Genomic DNA, 20,105 nt, shown 5'->3' with positions numbered 1-20,105 from the left:
GCTCGCACTGGTAATCAGTGTGATGCACCAGGGTGACGCATCACCAATCACCATCAATGGCCACGAACTAGAGACTGTCAAGAACTTTGCGTATCTTGGATCCAACATCAACAAGGGTGTATCCATTGAACAGGAGCTACAAACATGCATAGGTAGAGCAGCGTCTACTTTCAACCGTGAAAGAGCATGGTTAAATAAATACCTTACTTCTCGTACAAAATTCCGCATCTACGAATGTTGTGTTCTAAGTACCTTACTGTATGGAGCAGAGACTTAGACTACGTATGCTCGTCACGCGAAAAGACTGAACGTCTACCATCTCCGATGCTTGCGACATATCATGGGCATCAATTGGTGGGATAGAATCACCAATGAAGAGGTGCTAAGACATGTCGGCGGCCGCTCCTTATTCCAGACACTCTAGATCCGACGATCGAGTTGGCTTGGACACCTGCGCAGAATGCCCGATGGCCGTCTCCTTAAGGATATCCTCTACAGCGAACTGGCAAATAGAACAAGAAGCCGTGGTCGCTCGGTGCTGTGCTTTAAAGACGTGGCCAAACCGAATTTGATCGCTCTTGGCATCGATGTGAATGTGTGGGAGGAGCTAGCCGAAGATAGACCAGCATGGAGGCGTGCCTTGAGTAAGGGTGGCGAAGGACTTGAGAACATTTGGTTGGAGAGGCTGGCGCAGAGAAGACAAAACTAGTGACTACGTTTACTGTTGCTTGCATTAATCTTTTGTAGATTGCTTGCTATTATATATATATATATATATATATATATATATATATATATATATATATATATATATTACAATTTTTACAGGATAACAAGTAAATTAAATTTTGTATTTGTATATGTGTATCTCTTTTGAATGATTTAGAACATGATACATTTCATTTGTCACAGTTGATTTGTATTCTTCATTAGAATATCACACGTTTTACATAATGCTGCTCCACAGGGAGCTACATTAAAATTATTTACAGCCGAACAGGACCCATTTGCCATTTCTGAAGAAAGAGTTCCTACTTTTTATTATATATATATATATATATATATATATATATATATGCACTAGCATTTCAGCCCGGCGTTGCCCGGGTGTTTGGAGGTGAATGCTGACCAAAAAAAAAATTGTTAGTAGGAAGCCAAGCTCGAACCCATACCGCAAAGGAGAAAAAGAACGAGAAAAAATGTGATGTCTTTGCTGTTACGACCACCGCCAAACCGGAAGTAGCAAATGTTTAAATTAAGGCTAGACAATCGAAAAGAGGGGATGACCTTCGAAAATATCGGCGAAAAAATCAACCCCTCTTTATATAAAAGTGCCCAGTTGAGGGTGAAGAAATTAATGTTTTTAGCCAATCTTTCGGTATTTGTCGTCTGAAGGGTCGAGTTTCAAAACGATACTGATCTTGTGAAAATCCGTAGCCTCTGTCAAAAGTTTTAGGCAGACATGCAAACATACATACATAGATTTATATATTTGTAGCTCAAATTTTCAACCCAAACCGATTAAAAAGCTTGCCCTATCTCTGAATACCCTTTATGTAAAATTTCAAATGTTTATACCAGAAATTGTCTGAGTAATTTGGTAAAGACCGTAAAGGTCAATATTTTTTAACTTTGACCCCTATTATGACCCCTTAACATTTATTTTTTAGGATCAAATTAACTTAAGGTAGACCCATGTCAAAGGAACCTATATCTAAAATTTCAATTGTTTATACACAAAATTGTCGGAGAAGTTTGGTAGAGTTCTCAAAGGTGATATCGTTGAACTTTGACCCCTTAACAGCCAAATTTCTGGCCGAAAACCGATCACATCGATTTTCCTAAATCTCAGTATCCTGTATATCAAATTTGGAGTCTGTAGACTAAAAATTGACAGAGTTATTGTGTAGGGAAATGTACAGAGACAGGCACACATACACACAGACATAGACAGACAGACACTTTCACTTTTATATATGTACTAGCATTGGTGCCTGGCGTTTCCCGGGTGTTTGGAGATGCATGCCGAGCAAAAAAAACAAAAAACAAAAAACGGTCAATTTTTTAAAATTTGACCCCTATTATGATCCCTTGAAATTTATTGTTTTGGGCTAAGTTATTAAGTAAGATCCATGTCAAAGGAACCTACATCTAAAATTTCAAGTGTTTAGACTGAAAATTGTCGGAGGAGGTTGGTAAAGTTCTCAAAGGTCAAATCGTTAAACTTTGACCCTTTAACCGCCAAATTTCTGGCCGAAAACGGATCACTTAGATTTTCCCAAATCTCAGTACTCTGTATATCAAATTTTGAGTCTGTAGACTGAAAATTGATAGCGTTATTGCGTAGGGAAATGTACACAGACAGACAGACAAACACACACACAGACACGTTCACTTTTATATATATACTAGCATGGGTACCCGGCGTTGCCCGGGTATTTGGAGATGCATGTTGAGACAAAAAAAGTGGTAAATTTTTTTTAACTTGACCTCTATTATGACCCCTTACAATTTATTGTTTTGAGCTCTAATCAAGTTATTAAGTTAGATCCATGTCCAAGGAACCTATATGTAAAATTTCAAGTGTTTAGACCGAAAATTTTCGGAGGAGTTTGGTAGAGTTCTAAAAGGTCAAATCGTTAAACTTTGACCCCTAAACAGCCAAATTTCTGGCCGAAAACCGATCACATCAATTTTCCCAAATCTCAGTACCCTGTATATCAAATTTCGAGTCTGTAGACTAAAAATTGACAGAGTTATTGCGTAGGGAAATGTACACAGACAGACACACAGATACACACACAAACAGACAGACGCTTTCACTTTTACATATATATATATATATATATATATATATATATATATATATATATATATATAGAGAGAGAGAGAGAGAGAGAGAGAGGGTGTCCGTAAAGTTACTATACAGTCTTATTGTTTTATTGTATTATATTTGTATTAATAGTTAATATTTATTTTTTTACAGGTTTATTTAATCAAGCATGCCACGCAAGTGTGGTGTCACGTTGTCGAGAATGTGTTGGAGCTGAAGGCCTCCAATTTGAATATCTGTCATAGAAATTGTTTGCCTTGATTGTTACAGTCTTTTCGGATGTAACACATGTATTTTCTGAGATTTTTATAAACATAAAGGTGTTATTTCTTTTTATTTCTTTTGTTACAAATAAATATTTTAATACAATATCTTACTGTACTGTTAATATATTACAGGGTGTCTGTTAGCAACATGTAAGACTGTATAGTAACTTTACAGACACCCTGTATAACTCAAATTCAGTGTGTGTATGCTTGTGGGATTTCCTAAAGACAGAATAGTTAGAGAATATGTTTCCATGTCAAATCTTATGTAGAATAGAATGGAAGCGTAACAGAATCTCTAAGTGTGCCTTTAAGACGGCTATCAGGCCATAATTCTTTTAAAACTTCAAACATATCTGATTTTTATGAAATTTCAATCATATGGATAAACTCTTTTGAGGAAGACAATAGAAGTCGTTGCAAATTTTTAAGTGCCCTCTTAACCTAACTGAGCTATGGGAGTCGAAAAAACTTCAAATATATCCTATTTTAATTAAATTTGTCAGTTGTTCCAAATATCTACAATACCCTCCATATGCTGAATATCTATATGATCCTCACCTCCGGTTACACATGAAGGCAGAAGACCCTTAAAGCTTCAAATACATATATCCAATTTTTCAGTAATCATGCAGAGAGTGATCCAGACGTAACTTAGCGTCTGTCCGGCTTTGCCCAGGACATGACGTCAACAGCTGGAGTAAGTCGAGCATCGCCGAGGAAATCAAGCCGTTTGATGTATATAAAGCTGAGCCAGTGACAATGTAGCGCGATGGTTTTCAATGTAACGCGCATTCACATGAGTTAAGAATTCAAAGTAGCAGACGACAATTTTGAAGAGGAAGAGAAGAAAAAAAATTAGTAAAAAACAAAAAAGCACACCATTTCATACTTTCACGTGAAAAAATACTAGTAACCATGAATTTTATAGCCTTGTGAGCAGCTAAAAACATCAGCCGGACTTTTGTCAAGAAGAAAAATTACTTGCACGGACAAAGACTTATGCATCATGTGAACACAGGTGCAACTTTACTTTAAGAGGAAAGGTAAGCGATGGCTATGTCTGGAGATGTCAGGCTACAAAATGCCGAACCATTACATCAAACCGGACTGGTAATTTTTTTGTCAAGTTTAGGCTGATAATTGTCATCGTACTTAAAATAATCTCTTGTGGGCGTTCGAGCAAGCAACACAGAAAGACCTCCAATGTAAATGCAAATTATGATCTATGCACATGATCTACAGACATTTGTAGGGAATATTTTCTTATTTTTTATGGTGGAGATAGATGAGGCTGTGTTCAACCAATCCAAGCATAACGTCAGCAGATTACTCACACCAGTCTGGGTCTTCGGTGGATACGGCCTCACCGAAAAGGAGGGTTTCTTAGTGAGTGTACCAAACCGGAATGCAGACACCTTCCTTCCATTAATAAAATAATATATTCTGTCGGGGACTATAGTCGTATCAGATTATTGGAAGGCATACAGAAAAGTGAGGGGAGAGGAGTATTGCTATTTGATGGTGAACCACAGCCTTCACTTCCTAGATCCCAAAATGAAGGCTATGACGACGAATCATGTGGAGCGAATGTGGAAAGAAGCAAAACAACGCAATACAGTAGAATGCGGGACCAGCATTTGGACACATATCTGCTAGTGTTTATGTGGAGGCAAACATTTGGTAATACTCCGTTTGTCTTCATATTAGCTCACATCGTTGATTGACGTACTTCCTGGTTGATGACGAGCTTCCTTGTTTGTCTGCTACCATCTCTGCATCCACTTTCGCGTCGTATGATGCCGCCCAACAGTCTGAGAAAATAACATCTCTTTCAATATGAAAAAAAATCTATCCCACCCAGATTTGTTTTGATTTTTTTTAGTTTTCAGGTTTTTCCTTAAAAAAAAGACCCCCCCCCCCGCCAAAAAAAACAAAAAAAATAACACAATTATTTGATTGTCGTTTTCTTGAAACATATTCCTAACAATTATTTATTTTAAAAAAAATTTAAAAAAAAAGATTCCTTGAAAGTATTTATTTGACCTTTGAACCTTTTTCGAACAAAAAAATCTTGAATTTAGTTAAAATATATAACAAAACAAAATCAGTGAAATACTATTTTCTTGTTATAACATTTTTGCTTACAGTTAAACTTAAACTTTAAGGTATGTTTTTCTTTTCTTGTTATGCTTTCCTCGGCAACGCTTGGCTTACTCTGGCTGTTGGTGTCATGTTCGGGGAAAGCTGGGTGGGTGCTGAGTTACGTCTGGATGCCTTTCTGCATGAACACCGATTTTTTATGAATGCTATTTTTTAAGGTCAACTTCACAAATGGCTGAATTGTTTAGTTGGGATAAACATTTTTTCTCCCGATACTGATTTTTTTATTAAGAGCTGCCTACATATCGTTCAAAGAAATTGATTTTTTTTTCTTTCTATTCATTTCTTTATTTTAAAAACAAGTTTGTATCAAAGTTATGGAAATATTAATATTTATCTATTTATACAAATAAATGTTAATGTTTATTTATATGAAAAAAAAATGCAAAATTGCTTGACTCATGTTTACAAGAAACTCATGAATGTAATGTCTATTATTTAAAATTTTGATTTCAAATAGCAAACTTTGTGCAATTATAGCAAGCTGGTAAAACCAGCTCGTATATCATAAAAGAGAACACCCTCTCTCTTTGTGCATGTCTGTGCATGTTTCTTTGGGCATGTCTGTCCTTAAAAACAAAGACATGTTAGAGAATGTCTACTTTAATGCATTCACATGTACAATTTATATGTGAACATAATAGAAATAGTTCGGCATCTCTAGCTGACCCTTAAATGAACTAATGACATTTTTCTCATATGTTACACAATGGAATCTATAAGCATTAGTATGCATAAGAGTGTTAACATATATCTGAATAGTTCAGTGGGTCAGATATCTAGCTGACAGCAAGTAAGTCACTTTTAAAGAGTAAACTATCCTTAATATAATGTTGCATATAATGCTAAACCATACTTTAACCCGGACAATGTCATGTAACCCTAGTAGTTTTTTTTTGTGTTTTTTGATAAAATTAAAATACATATTTATTTTTCATATTGTTGTGTATTAGAGACAGAAACCAGTGTTGCCGGCAGCAATGACTTTAACATTTAAACTTTGAATGATTTTTTCTTTTTTATAATTATTTGCTTCTATATAGAGCTGTTAATTAAAATTGGAAAGTTTGATTTTTATTATCTGCCACTCAACGAATTGAACATTTTCAGAAAGTAAGAGATTAATCATATGCTACATAATGAGAATAAATTGATAATATTGCAATTCAGTTTTTTTTTTATTGCTGTTCATTTTCCTTTCCATTTCTCACATGTACTTGAAAGATTTTTTTTAGACAGATATATTACACACAGTTTTATTTTCTGTCATCTATGTACTGTGTAATGTTGGATATCTCTGCTAGCAATTTAATCAATATAAATTAACATGATTATCGTTCCCCTTTTCAAAGGATCTCAGATATCATTCCCAAGAGAGAAAGAAGAATCCAGAACATATGGTCACCTCTGGATCCAAAGAAGTAAACCACATATACACATGCATACCTCCAACACACCAAAATGTAAGACAGTACGTACCTTCTTGATAAGTAAGAGTGAAACCACCTTTGTAGGCTTGATTTCCGGTATTCAAATAAATATAGACTTCATTTGTATTGGAAATGAACACTTGATTTTTGGTTGAAGAGTTCATATTCACTGCCAGAACATTTCCATACCAGATCTCTATAAAATTCCCTTCGCTACTCTGCAGAATCAACTCAGTCAGCTGAATAAGTGAAAATATCCAATATTAATATTCAAGAAATATAAATGGCAAAAAGACAAATTAAAATTCATGGGTAGCAAAAAGGAAATAATATCAGCATTGCTCTCCAGATGGCTCATCATTAGGTGCTATGGGGCTGTAGAACATTGCAATTATTTTCACTCACTCACACACACACACACACACATATATATATATAAACACTACACAAACACACACATATATATATATATATATATATATATATATATATATATATATATATATATATATATATATAGTCATCCACATACAGTACTGTTTTGCTCATCAGTGTGGCAAGACAGGCAACTACCTCAAGCCAGGATTGAAACCCGACCGTCTGTACGAGTCAAGGCTCATATATATATATAGTACAAAATTTTGTTAAAATTCAAAGACTTACATTTCTTCTTTTATATAACCCCTGTTTATTTCATCTTGGATCTGTTCATTACAGCCGTTTCGTTAATAGTATGACAATTCTATGGTTTCATGCTTTCATAGAAATTTGCTTCTTGGTAACTTGTCAGATGTGATTTTCACTCGATGTTACCAACAAAAAGTTAATGTTGTACATGATAAACCTGGTGCATTCATTTGGGGAAAGAAATTTCTATCCCCACGTTGTTACAGGTCGGCCATTTTGGGTAGCATGCAAACTAATATATATATATATATATATATATATATATATATATATATATATATTATTTGAGTATAAGTTCTCAGAAATCAAAACTAACACTTTATCACTATATGAGATGTAAAGATATCTTAGTGTTCCATAAAAATTCTTCTTTACTTCTGAAACTTTGAAGTAAAGAAAAAGGAAATCTAATTTTCCTCTGCTCAGTTAACCAGTTAACTATGTTATGCTATATCTTTCTTATGGTCTCTTGAATAATGACAATATGACTTCAAGAAAGTGCACTACTCTCGTAAAAGCTAGTGTTTAGGCTTACAAAATTAAGCTTCAAAATGTTAATTTAAATACTTGCCTTGGATCAGATGTAACACTTATTGGCCAAACACACTCCTATAAATAAAGTTGTTATCACGCTCACTTTATCGTCGGTTCTGATTTCTTAACCAAATCTAGTGTGATATTATTTTCATCACACATATCATTCAAATTTATAGAATCGTCAGGCATTTTATGCAGGCCACACACGCCGATTCCATATGTCACTTGTGGCGATAATGTCTAAATCTGAGTTGTAATGGGTCATAAATAGTTCAAATGTAAGCACCTCTTTTAGCTTTTTGAACGCCATCTTGCATTCCGTGGTGAAGTTCCAAACCTCTTTCTTCCTAAATAGTTCATTTAAAGGTGCACACAATATGAGCATATTTGGAATGAAGGCTTGATAGTAATTAGCTAAGCCTAAAAAACTTTGCAATGTTGTTATGTCGTGTGGTTCAGGCATATTTTTTATTGCTATGGACTTTTCTGGCTCAGTCCATCTACCATTCCTATCTATTATCAGTCCTAGGTATTTTATTTGTCGAGAAAAAGTTCACATTTGGTGTGTTTATCTCTTCGAACACCTGAAAAACGTGTTTTCTATGTTGCACTATAGATTTGCCTTTTATTAGAATATCATCGAGGTACCTGAGGCCGCTAAACATCGTATTGATTATCTGTTGAAAGATATCTGGTACGACTTACATTCTGAAAGCTAACCTATTGAGTTTTAATAGTCCCTTGTGAGTGATAATGCACAAAAGTTTTGAGCTTTATTCCTCAGCCGGAATCTAGAGGCATGCTTTGCTTAGATCTGTTTTTGAGAATATTTCCCCTCCATTTAGTTTTGTAAAATCTTCCTCGTGGCTAGGTAGCGAGTAATGATAACCCTTTAGTGCTGCATTCAACCCAGTCAAGAAGTCTACGCAGACTCTGATATCTTTTGATTTTTTTCTTTAGACACACGGTGGGAGCAGCCCACTCGCTATAGTCGACTGGGGTCAAAATTATAAATGAGATGTTTTCTTGATGATAACTTCTCCTTATTACATCTTAAAGTTGATGATTTCTTTCTGCTTAGTTTATTGCTTCTTTGAGAGTAAATTATGTGGTGTGCTTCCTGTTCAAGGTATGGCCTGCTTGATAATTCTGGAGAAACTGATTTTGTTGATCAGATTTTATAAGAATTTCGAAGTTTACACTGACTTATTACTTTCACACAGATTTTGGGGTTTGAAACGAGTTAATATGCTTTGTTATACTATTCTATCCAACATTAATATGCTTTGTTATACTATTTTATCCAAGAAATTTTACTGGAATTTGTCTGGGATAAAAAGTAATATAAAGTTTTTAAAGAGTGATTAGTATCCTAAGAATAACAGGTGTGTTCAAATGCAATTTCTTTTTTTATTTTTGTTGTATATGGCCTGGGCAACGCTAGTCTATAATATAAATGGCAGTTATCTGTGTGTATTTTTGTATGTCTAGTTAAAACTAAAAAACACAACAAGCAAATCACTCACAGACTTGGTATGTTCATGAATCAGCATTGCCCCAGATGAAAAATATTTAAAATTTAGAAAAGATATTCATTGTTTGACCCTAAACTGTTGCAAATTTCGTTGGTGGAGTCGGTTTTTTAGACAGATTATGTACTAGGTCGTTGAGGAATATATAAAAACGAGTCTATAGAGAGTTGAATGGGCTTGGTGGTGAGGAAAGAAATATAATTTTTTTATAGAAAAATGTTACACTTTGCACCAGGCAACGCCAGATGGCTTTGTTAGTTCAATCTAAAGTCAGCCCTTTAAAAAAATGTCTCCTTTTAAGATGCAGTCATCCAATCTAAATGCCGAAATCAGTCATTCTTTAGAAATACATCATTCATAGGATACATTTATTCAATCTCAAAATTCTCACTTTTCAAGCATAGCTTTTTATTTGATGAATGCTTTTTGAGATCTTCTGTATTTTGCAAGGGTGACTCATTTTGTCATTTATACTCTCGCCTATAAATTTATACCATATTACACTAAATTTTTTTATTCTTTCTACATTTAAATTATTATATTATGCCTTGAAATTTTTCAGATGAGGTTTGGTGATCTGTATGAGAGTCGTTACAATAGTAAAGCCTCCTATTTTTTAAATCAAAAATTTAAACAACTATGAAGATGAGAGTAGTATCATTAAAACGAGTGACCTTTTGTGTTTCAGAAAGTATTTTTCTACATAAATACCACTATTCTCAATGCACTTTTGACAGCAATGAACGATGACTGTGCATGGGCGTCTGGAGTGTGCTTTGTTATACGAGAAAAGCTTCCTATTTTGAATTCTATTTTCACTATGTTGAAGAGCTATGAAGACGAACGACAAGAATTTATTTTGCTACATAGTCAGCACCATTCTCAATATACTTTTGCTAAGAATTCAATGACGCATCTCTGCTTCTGACACACATCCATGACAGGTGTTGCTTTGAGCCTCAGTATCTGAAACAGAGAAATTAAACTTTCGGGCCATGAATGCATAAGTTCAGTCATCATAACAATGTAATTTGCGATCCCCTCTGTTCCATTCGAGCGAAATGAAAATGTAGGAGGCACTATTTTGGAACACTCCTCATATTACTTAAACTAGTTGATACTCGGTCCTTTAGCCATGTTGATATGTATTGAAACAAAAATAATAACTCAGTCTAGAAAAATTTATCTTTCAATGACCAAGGACAAAAAAAAGATAAAATATATATCAAAACAGATACTACACTTTCTACCTTGTTAAAAGACCAAGACTTTGTTTTTAGATAGTATTACTTGTAGTGAGGATTAAACCTTCAACTTTCAGAACACTGTCACAGAGAAGTGATTGTTATATAACAATTTTATTCGTTGTGCGATGCATCCATGTTCATATTCCGTGGATTAAATAAAATTCTTTATAGATTCCCGAGTTTCACCAGTTGCACCTGAAGATGGTTGGAGATTACATTTGTTGAAATATTGTGAGAATAACATCCAAGACGAGAATAGTAGTCCATATAATATCATATAAATAACATAGACTCTCCTGATATTACAGTTTCTTTTATTGAAACCGCTCAAGACAAGGCATGAAGCCATTTGATGTAAGGAGCTAACAAGGCAACGTAAAGACAAGAGATAACGATTGACATTAGTTTTGAAAAGACTAAGGCTGTAGGAAGGAGGACATCAGTGAGCTGATTTTATGAGAAGCAGAAAGATTCATGGATTTGAACTCCAAGAAAGATTCAATAAGAAAAACCAAGAAGTTTTAGAGTCAATTTCTCATGGAGAGCAGAACCATCCATGATAATCTCAGAAAGAAAAGGGATACACCTACGATTGTGTTATGAACAAAAACTTTGAAATGATTTACCTTAAGAGTTATAATTCTGCCTTTAGGAGCTTCGATCTTCCAACTGAGTTCAAGGTTTGAAAACAACATCGGGCCTTCTGGGAATTTCAGTTCTTGGGAACTATCTGTTGCTTGAATTGTTTTAGAGCCAACAACAACTAGAAAATTATATAAAAACAATGTAAATTTTTTAATTAATTAATTATATATATAAAAAAAATTAAATTGAATTAAGAAATTGATTGGGTTCTTTTTTACTTATGTCACCACTTATCAAGGCCAACAGCCAATCGAGTGAATGAGATCGATAGATAGTCAACTGAATGATAGAGAATATTATGAGAGAATTGAAAATGATGAGTGAAATTAACAAAATTTGATCACTTATGAAGACGGTTTATGGCTTGTATTTTTTTTACATTAAATTTGAAACTTACAATGTAGTTTGCAAGGAAGCAGTTTTATGATAATGTGTTCCACAGATTAGAAGTTCCTGGAAAGAAACGCTGTTCATGAAAATTCCTTTTGATGTTACGCATACGAAGAAATAAGTTCTTTGCAGTTGTGGTAGGATGACGAGTTTTTGAAGAATGAAAAGCAAATATGAAAATAATTCATCTGCATTTAATAATACGGAGGCATAGTCAGCTGAACAAAATTTTTGACAAGAATGGCATCCAATAACAACAACAATAACAACAACAATAACAGCAACAATAACAGTAACAATAACAACAACAATAACAACAACAACAATAACAGTAACAATAACAGCAACAATAACAACAACAGGGAGGTGACAATGAGTAAGTATTAAACAACGCGATCTGTGTGTGCCAAGTTTGAGTCCAGTTCATTCAACGGAAACAATTTCAATTAAGAATGTTAGCAACCTTCATGTATCTCCTCTCGTATGTACCAATATCTTTCTAGCAAGAATTTTAATGGCATTCGAAGCTAATGCTAAACTCAATTCTGTAAAATTCCTTTTAGTGTCATTAATGAAGTTGCATATTTTCAATGGATAATAAGATTGTTAAGGGAAATATTCCCAACAATGTGTACGCCTACGTAGACAACATACTATTGTTGGGATAATCAGCAAGAACATTATTCCAATGTAGACCCCCACTACAATGTCTCCTTCTTCAACATTAGGGGTCTTTGTTCCAACCTTCCAGAAGTTGAAATCTAATTACAGGAGACTAAACCAGAACTATTATTTCTAAGTGAAACTGGTATTTGACCGACTATTTCTCTAGATGAGTTCGTAATTAAAGGATACTCTAACTTAACATTCAAATTTGACCCTCAAGATCGCCATGAGCATGGAATATGTACCTACATTAAAGATGGCTTTCCATGTGGTAGGGACATCTCTAGAATAAAACCCTAATTTACCCTGTATATCCTTCCGGGTTGTGTAAAGTTTCCGAGTCGACTGTCGTCGTAGTCGTCGTTCTTCTGCCGGTGCGTGCGTGCGTGCTCTATATATACTACTAATCAGACGACGGTGTCACTCTTTTGTGTGTCCCGTCTTAATGGTCGTTCCTATTCTCTACATGCCCTCCCCCCACCATGTGACCACACTACCGTCGTTTTGTGGTCATGTGACTGGAGAAATCCGTGTAGTAGTGAGTTGGTCCTTGCATTTGAGGGGAAAGTGGCCTTGGTGCTCGTGTTACCCTCATGCTGCGTCGTGGGACCGGACTCGTCTGCATTGGCTTGTGGTTGATCGGATCTTGATCCACCTCCATATCTGTTTCTGATGTGTCACAATCAGCTTCTTCCACCTCCATCATCTCATGCATGTTGCACGGTGGTTTGCTGTCCTCCCTTCTTGGTGTTTGGGGAGGTGGTTGATGGGGTTGTTGAGTGGGTGGATACTCCAGCGTATCCATGACCGGTTTGATTTTCCTGAGGAAACGGCGATCGCGTAATGTGATCCTGCCGCTACCATCCAACCGTATCCTGTACTGCCTGTTACCCATTGTCTCGACGACTCTCCCAGTTTTCGCCCATCGTCGTGGATTTGGTCCCTCCTGATTCTGCACCTGCACAGACTCGCCGACTCGGAGCTGTTGGAGGGGGCGGCTGTGTATGTTGTACTGTTCTTTGTTAAGTACGTGCCTTTTCGCCATCGCCCTCTCTCTCAAATCTCTGGTCTCCGTCCAACGCTTGTGGATGCAGTATTTTTTGCGAAGTGCGGGGAGATGGCCCCTTACTGTTCGACCATATAGCATTTCCGCCAGCGACAATCCAAGGTCCTGACTGGGCGTATTCCTATGAGTCATCATCGCCCGTGCTGCCCGATCATGATGTAGGTGTCCGTAGCCATCAACGCAGTCCATCAGCATTCTTTTGGCCGTTTTAACGGCCAGTTCAGCTCGGCCATTACTCTGGGGGTAATGTGCAGATGATATGCGCCTTTTTACGCCCCAGTCTTCTAGGAACGATTTGTATTCTAGTGAATCGAATGGTGGCCCTCCATCGGATGATATTTCCTCCGGCACACCATACGTGCAAAACCAATGCAAAACCAAACTCTCAGGGCGTTACACACCGCTGCAGCCCTTCCTGATGGTAGTGGTGCGACCTCAATCTAACCGGTATATCGGTCCGCGTATACCATGTAACTTTTCCCGTGCATATCTAGCAAGTCAGTGACTGTCTTTTGAAATGGGAACTCCGGGTTTATGGGTGGCATTAGTGGTTCCCTAGGCTGGGATGGGGCGATCGAATTGCAACTCCGACATTGCGCCCTTGTTTGTCGGATGCTGGCGTCTAAACCAGGCCAAAATAACCGTTGTCTCGCGTTAGCCAACATACCATTCGCCCCTTGATGGGCGGAGTGTAATGCCTCTAACACCTCGGCTCTAAGCCGTTTTGGTATCAAAATTTTGTCCCCTTTTATGGGTACCCCTTCCAGACAATATAGTTGGTCTGCCATCGGCCAGAATTGCCGGATTTCTGATGGTAGTTCATGGCGTGACCTTGGGAACCCGTCTTGAATGTATGACGCCAACGTTCGGCACTCCTCATCGGTGGCTGCAGCTGCGACTATCCTATCCCAGGTGATCGCTCGGAACTTGGGGTCATGTGCGTATGCAGCTATGATGGATGCTTGTATACTCCCCTCGATTTTCTGGGAAGTGTCAGTGCCCTTTAGTCTGCTGTGTCTTGACGGCGCCGGGTATCGGGATGTGCAGTCCGGTGCTGCGTTGAGTTTCCCGGGAACATGCTTAATCTGGAACCTGTACATCAACGACCGCTCCTTGAATGAGAACAGACGGGGATTTTTTATATTCTCCAGGATCTGATCCGAGAAAATTTTCACTAGGGGCTGGTGGTCCACGGTGATCAATAGGTCTGGGGATCCCAGGATGAACATCCTACAAGACTCCAAGCCATAAATCAGCGCTAGAGCCTCCCCCTCTATAGGGGAATAACGAGATTCTGCATCTTTCGTGAAGCGAGACCCGGCCAAAATCATCTTCCAGTGGTCCTTACCACAGTTGGGACCTAATTCCGTTGGGCATTGGCAATGCTTCTGGAAAAGAAAATACCCAATGCCAACCTTACTGAAGTCGGTTGAAAGGCAGGTCGCTCTGTTCATATCGAAGGTTTTCACCCCTTCTTTGATTTTCTGAACGATATTCCTCTTCGACTCTTCGAAAAGTCTATTCAATGTGTCATCCCAGTAAAATTTATGGTTCTTTGTCCGCAGCAACTCTCGAAAAGGGGCCATTATATCGGCCTGGGCAAATGTATACGACACCTGGTTAACTAAACCAAACCAGGACCTGATACCAGTAATGCTCGTTGGGGTCGGGAAATTGAGAATAGCCTCCGTCATTTTTTTAGTTGGCTTCACGCCATCCGAGGTTATCACAAAGCCGGCAAATTCAACTTCATCGTCAGCAAATTGAAATTTGTCAGGGTTAAAGACTATCCCACTTTTACCACAATGGGTAATATAGTCCACAGTATGCCAGAAAGCCAATTCTAAGGACCTGTCCCATAAGAGTGTGTCGTCTATGCACCGGGTCTTTCGAGGCATGTCAACTGTGATGTCATCGAACCGGCGCGTGTACCCGTCCCCGGATGCGTGAAAACCCTGGGGAGCCCTGAGATACCGATAACGACCCCCTTCCGTAATGAACGTGGTCGCGTCCCGGGCTTTTGGGGAGAGTGGCAGACTATGGTACCCATTCCATGCGTCCAAGACAGTCTTTTTGGTTTGGGCAGGCACCACGGACACCTGATTAAAAGGGGACGGTGTGTGATGAGTCTCTCTCATCGTTGCTGCATTCAAATTTTGTAGGTCTACCGTCCTTCTTGGTGACCCGTCTTTCTTTGGAGCGACTACCATCCTCGAACACCAGATCGTAGGTGTGCCTGCTGGTATCGGTTCGATAATACCCAACGCAACATCTCGATCCAAATCATCCTTTACCCTTTTCTTCCAGTGATGAGGGACTGGAATGGGTGTGTGTATGGCCGATGGTTTCGCCCCCGGGGTAAAAGTTATATCCAGCGGCCTCCCTACCATGACTTGTAACGGTTGATGGGGGCAGGTGTTGAATGCGCTGGACTTAAAGTGTTCACGTAACCACTTCTCTAACCGTTCCCTATTATCTCCAGTGGGGGTAAACGGGATCCTCGCTGGCTTGTCCGGGACGGATTCTCTTTTCGGACATCCACACGGTGCTGTCCCACTTTCTGAAGCCGATAAATCGGCCTTTGATACTCGATGCGGGAAGTCGCGATTGATTACTCCTAGGTCTTTGAGGGCCGATTCTGACAAGTAGAATCCTGACGTGTTTTCTGAAACGTAGACCACTTGTCTCGTTTCCTTCTGACCGAGCTTAATCTGAGTCAGGACCACCCCCTTGATATCTAGGGGTTCGTCTGTGATTCCCCGTATCCTGTGGGTGGTAGGTATCAGGATCCTGCTGGTGCACCCTAATATTTTCAATATTTCTGGGCCACTCGAACACGTCTGGGCACCGGTATCTGCAATGGCCTGGATGCGGTGTTTTCGACGGCTTACTCTCTTATCCAAAGCGCACCCGAATTTAGCCTGGGACTCTGGTATCAGGGACACATCGACCATTAATGAGGGTGGTGGCTCAGGGGGACTTCTCCTGAACCCACCACTGCTCCATGCAAGGTGTGGCACTGCTGCTATTCTACCTTTTTGATTGTAACATGCCAGTGCCCCCTCCATTCTGCTGCCGAAAATATTCGATTGACATGTGGCATCGTTTGTTGACTCCGCCGTCGATCTCTCCTGTTTCCGGCACATTCTTTGTAAGTGGCCTGTAACGCCACAATTAAAACATTTTAGCTCCCTCGCCGGGCAGTTCTTCCGCCCTTTTAACCCACTGGGGTGTGAGGTCCTCCCACACCCTTCACAAGGACTATTCTGAGGGGTTTTGAGCGGCTGCTCCTTCCGAGATGGTTTTTTCTCGGTTGTTAGTAGGCCAAAAGTCGAGTGTCCCTCTGAGCCTCGTTGCAACTGAGGAGCAGACGTCTCTGTAGTTTCTAAACTAACCAGCCTGTGAAGCTTCTGCTCCACAGTGGTTAGAATATTTGCTTCGGCCAGCAATTTACACTGGTACTCCGCATTTGCCAGACCAGCTACGAGTTGGCCAGCTACCATGTCCTCCGAATAGTTTACGGCTTGCCGGCAGTTCTCGTTGGGGCACAGAACCATGAAATTGCAAAACCGTGCCTGGGACCGAAGCTTTGCTAAGAACTGTGCGGGTCCCTCCCCCGTCTGTTGTCTGATGTTATGAAATTTATGTCTATGCACCTCCGGGTGTAGACCTTTCACCGCAAGAACTGTATATGCCTTAAGAGTTGTTCCTCTGTGACAGAATTGAGGGTTCCAGGCCCAACTAAGTCAAATAAAAGTCTATTTACCTCATTTGAGCAGGCTGTCCTTAGTTCATTTCCACGGGGTCGGTAAGGCCGCACATTTGTTTGTATCGGGCCCACGAGTCGATGAAAAGCGCCCAGTCTGCGTCGGTGAATCCATGTTCGATACGTGGCCGGTCTGGTTTCTTGGTGTTAGACCGACTCGAGGCACTCCCTCCGCGAAGCTCATTGTTTTCTCTTTGCAGATTTATTAGTTGTTGAATCAACTGCATGTATTGGCCGTCCTCGTGTTGTCCTGACGCCATTATACTCCAAAAATCGTGCAAAAGAAATTATGTTGAAAAATAAATCCTGTTCGTAGCGCCATGTAAAGTTTCCGAATCGACTGTCGTCGTAGTCGTCGTTCTTCTGCCGGTGCGTGCGTGCGTGCTCTATATATACTACTAATCAGACGACGGTGTCACTCTTTTGTGTGTCCCGTCTTAATGGTCGTTTCTATTCTCTACAGGTTGCACTTACTCAAACCACTGCATTTATATTTGCCCTTTATCGCCCCTACAACAGGAAGTTATATTTTTAAGAGCATATCAGAGAAAATTGACCACATCCTGTCTGCTCATCCTCTGGCTAACATTCACGTCTGTGGATACTTCAATGTTCACAATGTAGAATTGTTAGCCCACTCAGACAAGACAGATGATGAGGGGAGGTTCGGTCACGATTTCTCCATTGCTTATGACCTCATTCAGATTGTTCACGAACCCACCAATGTGCCTGACACTGACGGTCAGTATGCAAGTCCCGTAGACCTTTTTCTCACAACTCACCCTGAGCTATGTTCCTCCTCCATTTTGTCTCCACTTGGATCTTCCAACCACTCGGTTTTATCAGTTAAGATAAAAATGAAATGTAATAAGTTCTCAGACATACCTGTCCATCGTACAGTATATCGATACTCTATGGCTGACTGGAATAACTTCTGTACATTTATATCAGAGCTTCCTCTGCAATCCATGTTTAAAAAGAATGTGTCCTCTAGAGTATCAGACCAGAATGATTAATTGTAGATATAGACCGATTCATACCCTCCAAAATACTTCAGCAATAACCTAACAGCCAGTTGTGGTTTTCTCCAGAATGTTCTGCTGCCATTATGCACAGAAATCACTTTTTCCATTGCTTTTAACGTAATAGATGTATTGAGACTAAAGCCGCTTTCAGGATTGCCAGAAACCACTGTAAAAGAGTAATAAAGAATGCGAGAGAGTTGTATGCTCAGTCTGCTAAGTCCAAAGTACCTGAGTAGTGGCTTGGTTCTCACCAGTTTAACAAATAGCAAACAGGGTCTTGAGCAGAAGCGTGTGCTCTATACCAATCCTCATCAATGGACTTGAGGCAATCTTGTCAGTATCAGACAAAGCCAAACTCTTTGCCAAGAACTTTGCAACTAACGCTACCCTATGTGACCAAGGCTGTCACTCTTCTATATTTCCTCCTGTATCAGAAAACACGCTATGCAACATACAAATATATGTGTGTAATGTAGGCAAACTAATCAAAAACCTTGATTTCAGTAAAGCAACTGGCCCTGACTGCATTCCCATTATAGTGCTGAAAAAGCTTCAACCAGGACTAGTTCCCATGCATTTAAGAATTCAGGTGAACGGTCATCTTCCTCTCAGTACAGACCAATAAGTCTCCGGTGCTTCATCAGTAAGTTGCTGGAATCTGTGTTAAACAAAGAAGTAATCAACCAACTCATCAGAAATAACCTTCTTAGTGACGTGCAATAAGGTTTCCTTTCTTCTAGATCAACAGTAGATGTGCTAACGATTATATCTCATAAGATTAGCGAATTTTTCGGTGGCTTTCATTTCTAGGGCAATTGCTCTTGATATATCAAAGGCCTTTGAGAGGGAATGGAATAAAGGTCTACTTCACAAGATCTTCAGCTACGGTATAACTGGAAATATTTTCTCAATTATTAAATCGTTTCTCTCTGATAGGTTCATAAGAATAATGGTTGATTGGCAGAAATCAGACGCTCACTGTATTAATGCTAGAGTCTCTCAAGGGTCCATCCTGGGCCTAATTCTCTTCCTGATCTATGTTAATGATCTTCTAAATTACATCCTTATATCATTCGTAGACATTTATGCTGACGACACTACCATCGATGGTAGCACATCAAAGACCGTAAATGACAAAGTTCTCTCTGATTCTCTCTCCTCTGATCTTCAGCGTGTGGTACAATGGGGATAGAGCAGGCTGGTTACTTTTAATGCATCTAAAACCAAGCTTCTATCTTTACATCATCAATGCTCTGATCCCCATCTGGCATCAATCGAAATGAATGGGGTCGTTCCATGTTTTGACCAGCTTCTTGGTCTAACCTTTACTCCTGATCTGAAATGGAACACATGCATCAAATCTGTTGCCAAGGTCGCAGGAAAAACTGCGAGATGATTCTACCACTCCAGTATATATCTCACTGCTGATCTAATTCTGTACCTATATAAAAGCCTAGTAGGGAATGACCTTTTCTCTTCCCTGCAATCTCTTTTCCACAGAAGAGACGTTTTGAGCCTCTCTCTGCTTTATGTTTATGTTCATGGCAAACGCTCGTCTGAGCTCCAATCTATGGTTTCTCCTCGCCAAACTTACACAAAAAACCCTCGTCTATCTGCAACCATTATCTGTAATTTCGCCCACCGTTTATCTGTGCCTAAACCCAAAACAGTTTCCATGAACAAAGTTTTTTGCACGCTTGTGGAACTCTCTTCCATTTGCTAACCCTCCAGATGACTACAATTTGGTTGTCTTCAAGTCCAATGTAAACAAATTCTTGTTGAACCATCCCTCTAAGTAATTCAATTTACCAAATGTCCACTACTAACGATTACTATGATAATATCCCATTGA

General features: G+C 39.0%; 1 protein-coding gene across 2 annotated transcripts in view; it reads right to left on the bottom strand.

The window, feature by feature from the left end:
- Positions 1–20,105, bottom strand: part of LOC145266452 (uncharacterized) — a 582,076-nt gene that overhangs the window by 455,069 nt on the left and 106,902 nt on the right. For both annotated transcript variants that reach the window (XM_080122128.1, XM_080122127.1), the window contains exons 9-10: positions 11,322–11,458; positions 6,742–6,931 (exon numbers count right to left, since the gene is read on the bottom strand). In XM_080122128.1, the coding sequence (XP_079978254.1) occupies positions 6,742–6,931; positions 11,322–11,458 (327 nt within the window). The remainder of the gene's footprint in view (positions 1–6,741; positions 6,932–11,321; positions 11,459–20,105) is intronic.

The sequence above is a fragment of the Euprymna scolopes genome, chromosome 41, assembly GCF_053919585.1.
Source record: "Euprymna scolopes isolate OS-2025 chromosome 41, ASM5391958v1, whole genome shotgun sequence".
Lineage (NCBI taxonomy): Eukaryota > Metazoa > Mollusca > Cephalopoda > Sepiida > Sepiolidae > Euprymna > Euprymna scolopes.
This window is presented reverse-complemented; position numbering and strand designations above follow the sequence as displayed.